General features: G+C 37.5%; 1 protein-coding gene across 1 annotated transcript in view; it reads right to left on the bottom strand.

Moving 5' to 3' along the window:
- The window catches only part of LOC122803172 (gamma-taxilin-like), a 324309-nt gene that overhangs the window by 236593 nt on the left and 82716 nt on the right, over positions 1-5000 (bottom strand). Inside the window, exon 2 of the mRNA XM_044072787.1 lies at positions 1-297. This exon is cut by the window's left edge and continues 1 nt beyond it. Coding sequence (XP_043928722.1) covers positions 1-297 — 297 coding nt within the window. The remainder of the gene's footprint in view (positions 298-5000) is intronic.

Genomic DNA, 5000 nt, shown 5'->3' with positions numbered 1-5000 from the left:
TAAAGTTTTTTCTTTGTTCTTCTCAATTGTTGCATCTTGCTCTCCATCAGGTGGATCTATCCGGGTATCTTCTCTACCTGGAGTCTCTCCTCTACACTCTTTGGCACAGCATATAGTGTCCTCTAGCACCTTGTTCGCTGCTCCACAATGCTCATCATCTTGTGCCACTGCATCACCTATAAGATTACAATCAGAGTCCTGGAACAGACTATCTGGTTCAATGCAGTCTCTCGCAGCAGAACTTCTACCCATACCACATACATCAGTTGCTTCCATCACTGCGTTTTCAAACTGCTGCTGAAAAACAAAATCAAATTCTAATGCTTTCAATTAACTACTGTATGACATTTATCAAAGTATGTCAGCAGTGCATTTAAAGCTAGAGACAAAATACTCACATCAACTGAACTTTGAAATGACCTTCTGAAATGTAATGAAGTGAGTTAATCATGCAACATAAGTAGGTGATGAATTTCCATTCTGTCTTTTTGATGCTGATGTCATATGGGTAAAGCAAGACCACCTGGAAAAGCAAGACCACCTGGAAATCTCCATCACCTAGGATATCCTGGAATCCCACAACAATTAAGTTTTTGGTGTTCGCAATAACCTGCTAGGGCTAAATGGGAAGCAAATGTACCAAACATACTACAAGCACTCCAAAGGAATACAGGTTAGACTTCCAATATCTGCAGCTCTGCAAATACCAAACACAAAATCAGATTATTTTCAACAACTGTTGCAGGAAAAGGCCTACCCAAATAGCCTCGTTCAACAATATCACATTAGTAACTCTCCTACAAGACTTCAAGGTCATGGTAAAGAAAACAGAACTCGCCTCTTCTAGGCTAATACGAGGAAAACTTCTATTACTAGCCTTGTGTGGAATCTGCATGTCCTCCCCGTGGTCGGGTGGCATTTGAAAGACATGCGTGAATGGGCGTGCCTTCGTTGAAGGTTGGGAGTCGGGCTGGCACCTCGGCACCATAAAAAAAATAGACTGCCAATTATTAGCGGAACGGAGTTCCGTTGTGGAAACCCCTAACCAGGAAAATCCAAAAGAAAAACAAAAACAGCATCACCACATGCTAATAAGTAGGCACCTTACTGCTTTTCCAAAGAACTAACAGCAACCAAGATGACCATGTATTTCGTACTAGTGATGCTCCAAGCCTCAAGCTATGTAGACAAAGAACACACAATTGCAATTCACTACAGCACCCATATCTCAGCCATTTTTAACCTTTCAAGCAGCCACTGCACAAATGACAGACATCACAGGAAAATAAAAACAAAATTAAAACAAAGGGGGAAAAAGAGGCAGAAATCAAATGCAGAAGAGTCAGGAAAGAAGTCAACCATCTACCACCAGCAAGAATCTACTGCAGTGCAATACATACATACATATATATATATATATATATATATATATATATATATATATATATAAATATATAAATATATATATATATATATATATATAAATATATATATATAAATATATATACACACACACACACACACACACACGCACCCATTTTTCTTTTAAAAAAAAGTACATTTCTTACTTTAGTTTGAATGAGGATAAGTGAATATAATGGACCTTTATCAGCCACATCCAGAAATACGTGATACAATATTAAGAAATACACGCTCAACAAATGGCCCAAAACATAATCACAGACAAAAGGACAATAAAAAAGCCCATAAAAACTGCAAGATATATCCAGTGTAAAACTGAAACTATATAAAAACACAAAAGCCAAGCGGTACCAACACAGAAATTTATAGTGTTTTCATCCACTAGACAAGGACTTCATCAGAATAACCAGAAAATTATAAAAAGCTTTTTATAACCATTAATATCATATGACAGGTCATCAAATAACTGAACCACTGAGTCACATATAATACACAAATAAAAAAAATAAGACAACGATATATATAAGCATGAATTAGAGCCATCTCCTTTACATACTTCTAGATTTCAAAAGAGCACTTTATATCTATCAATGCTTTTAAACCATGGGCATTGTCAGCCTGCAATTAAAGCAAAAAGACTTGGGGGAACCCAACTTGTTTTTATAACCACCACCAAGAAAATCTTTAGGAATATGTTCCAAAAAAAAAAAAAATGCACTTCCGGAGCTCAGGATATTCTGAGATGCACCTGTATAAAAACATATAATTTTAAAATCATATGTGCCATAATGTTCTCTCTAAATTTTCTACTTGTTATGCCAACACACAGAGTCACACTGATTGCACAAAGTAACAAACCAAATGTTTGGCATCACATATATAATGCTGAGGAATAACAAATTCGTCCTGGGAGGGCAGTCTAATCTATGCACCATTTAAAATAACACAAGCTTTACAGCTTCCACAACTAAAAGTACCATAATTTTTACTACCGACAAATTTGAAAGAGTTTTATTACCTTTTTGTAAATCCATCTTAAATTGTAAATCAATATGTGCATATATACCTTTTAAGAAGCTATCCAAGGGCTTGCACAACTGTATAAACACTGAACACGTGCAAGCCTTTCTGCCATTTTGTAGCCAGCTGCTGAGATACAAACCTGTATGTATGTAAGCTCCATCTGTTAACTAGTTTGTTCGTATTTAATGATGCTACTATCCATCCTGATGTGTTTGTATTAAAGCATCGGAACACCACCCTAAGCCTTCTTGCTGTGCGTGTTGAGACAGACAAGCAAAATGGTTTCAGAAGTGGGATATGGTCTGAAGGACTTCGTGTCAGAAGAGGCATATAAGGCATGGAGTCAGAACCGGCATATCCAAAGGACATGAAGTTAGAAGCAGCTTGGCTAAAACGACTACAGGCACTTGCTTAAGAGGCTGATGGACTATACATGAGCGGTTCATCCTCAAAATGTGCAAAATTTCACAAAATAGGTCAGGAATAAATTTCAGGTATTAAAGCTTGCTCAGCACTATTTCTTTTCATAAAATATGAAATTGTGCATAAAGAACGATCTAAATGATACTCACGATATTGATAAAATACTCAAATTACCATGGAAAATGTTTGAAAGTCCAAATTGCATAAAACGAATAAAATAAAAGGAAGCAACCACATTTTCGCAAAGTACATATTTTTTGTATTAAGCAAAGACACGTTTTTCAGATGTGTTCGCATGTTTGTGCAGTGTTACAGTAAAGCTATTTCACAAAGTACAGCCATTTACAAGTCATATTTAGCAGAACAGCCATTACAGAACATATTTTGCAAAGTACAGTATTTTGAAGAGTTCATTGTGCATCTGAATGATGTTAAAAGCTCACAGAACTGTTTGTTCATACACAAGTACAAGGGCCATATTTTCAGTGTGTGTATACTTTGCGGGCATGGCAACATGGATGGATTTCGAAAACCCAGTGCACTTGTGTTCGACAGTAATACTGCTGAGAACTGGAGTGTGTCTAAGCAAGGGTATGACATTTTCATACACTGCATTTTCTGATAGAGGACTGTACAATGGCATTTATTCTACTTAATTTAGCTGGTTAGAAGCTAAATAGAGCTCATTTGTGTATGCACCTGCCATCTATACTGGAGAGGGGAAAACAGTCACTGTTGCACCAGCTGAGTCAAGGGAAGACCCAGAGTGCTTAAAACGTAAATTTAGAGAAATGTGTAATCCCCAGACAAATGTTACAATGGAAAGACACTTATTTTACACAAGGGACCAAAAGCCTGGTGAAACTTTTGCAGCATATATAACTGACCTGAGAAATAAAGCTAAAAACGTGCAGATTTGGTGACTTGGGGGATGAGGTGATAAAGCACAGACGTGTGCGACAAAGGATGATGCTGCAAAAGAGAGTTTGCTTTGCGACAGTGATTTAACTTTGAATAAAGATAAAGCCATTGAGATTTGTCAGATATGTAAGCTCACAGAAAAGCACACAAACATGCTTACAAATGACAGTTCTAGAAGGCACAATGATAAAAAGCTCATGTTGATATTATGCGACACATGGTTAAAAGAAACAGGCCCAAGCACATGGCAGCAACTGTAACTCCAAAACTTGAGTAAATTCCAGAAGTCGCAGTGTCTCAGTGATGCGCAATAGTGTATCAGCAAACTCAAAGCACGAGTCCCTGCCCAGTTTCATCGCCAACTGTTGTAACTGTAGTGGAAGTCATGAATCTAAAAGGGAGAAATGTTTAGCTTTTGGTCAACAATACCACAAATGTAATAAATTGAATCATTTCAAAAGGTTTTGTAAATCAAAAGGCCCACATTCTTTTGTTAAAAGGGAACATTTCAAGAAACGAGTTGATCAGTTAGTGACAACTCTACTTTGTGATGGTGGTGTGTCAGTGGTTCATGAAACACTCAATGCAGTAGATTTAAGAGCAAAGAATGACGTATTTTGTACTGTTAAGATAAATGGCAAAACCAGAGCTAAAAGTTGATAGATTCCAAATGCAATGTTATGTCTAGAAACATTTGCTAGTGTGTGTAAAGGTAAAAGGCTTTATTTGGCAATGTGCGCCAAAGCTTGTTGCTTATGGCTTGTTGCTTATGGAAGTAAAGAAATTCAAACCAAAGGCTCAGTAGTGTTTTCATGCAACTCTGCTGGAAGAGGTTATGACTTATTTTATGTGGTAAACAGGCAGGCCCAGTCATTATTAGGAATCAGAGACTGTTTGAAATTGGGACTGCTTTCATTTAATAAGCAAGTCCATCAAGTTAGCTTGCAAGACCACTACTCTGATTTTGCCCAGCACTTTTTTTTTTTTTTTACCTATGCTGATGTTTAAGACAAATTAGGCAAGCTTCCTGTTGTGTTCTCCATGAGGTTAGACACACAGGGAGTCCAGGTATCAGGCCAGCACATAAAAGTTCCAATAGCCATGCTGGCCAGAGTCAAAGCCAAAGGGTAGGGTCCAGGGTTTGGAGATTAACAATGTCTTTGTTTGTGTGTCCCATGATGATACGTTCCATGGCCTTGCAGACCAGGCTA

This window comes from Protopterus annectens, chromosome 5.part1, assembly GCF_019279795.1.
Source record: "Protopterus annectens isolate FY-2018-M chromosome 5.part1, PAN1.0, whole genome shotgun sequence".
Lineage (NCBI taxonomy): Eukaryota > Metazoa > Chordata > Ceratodontiformes > Protopteridae > Protopterus > Protopterus annectens.
Note: the sequence above shows the minus strand (reverse complement) of the source record. Positions and strands in the feature narration are given on the sequence as shown.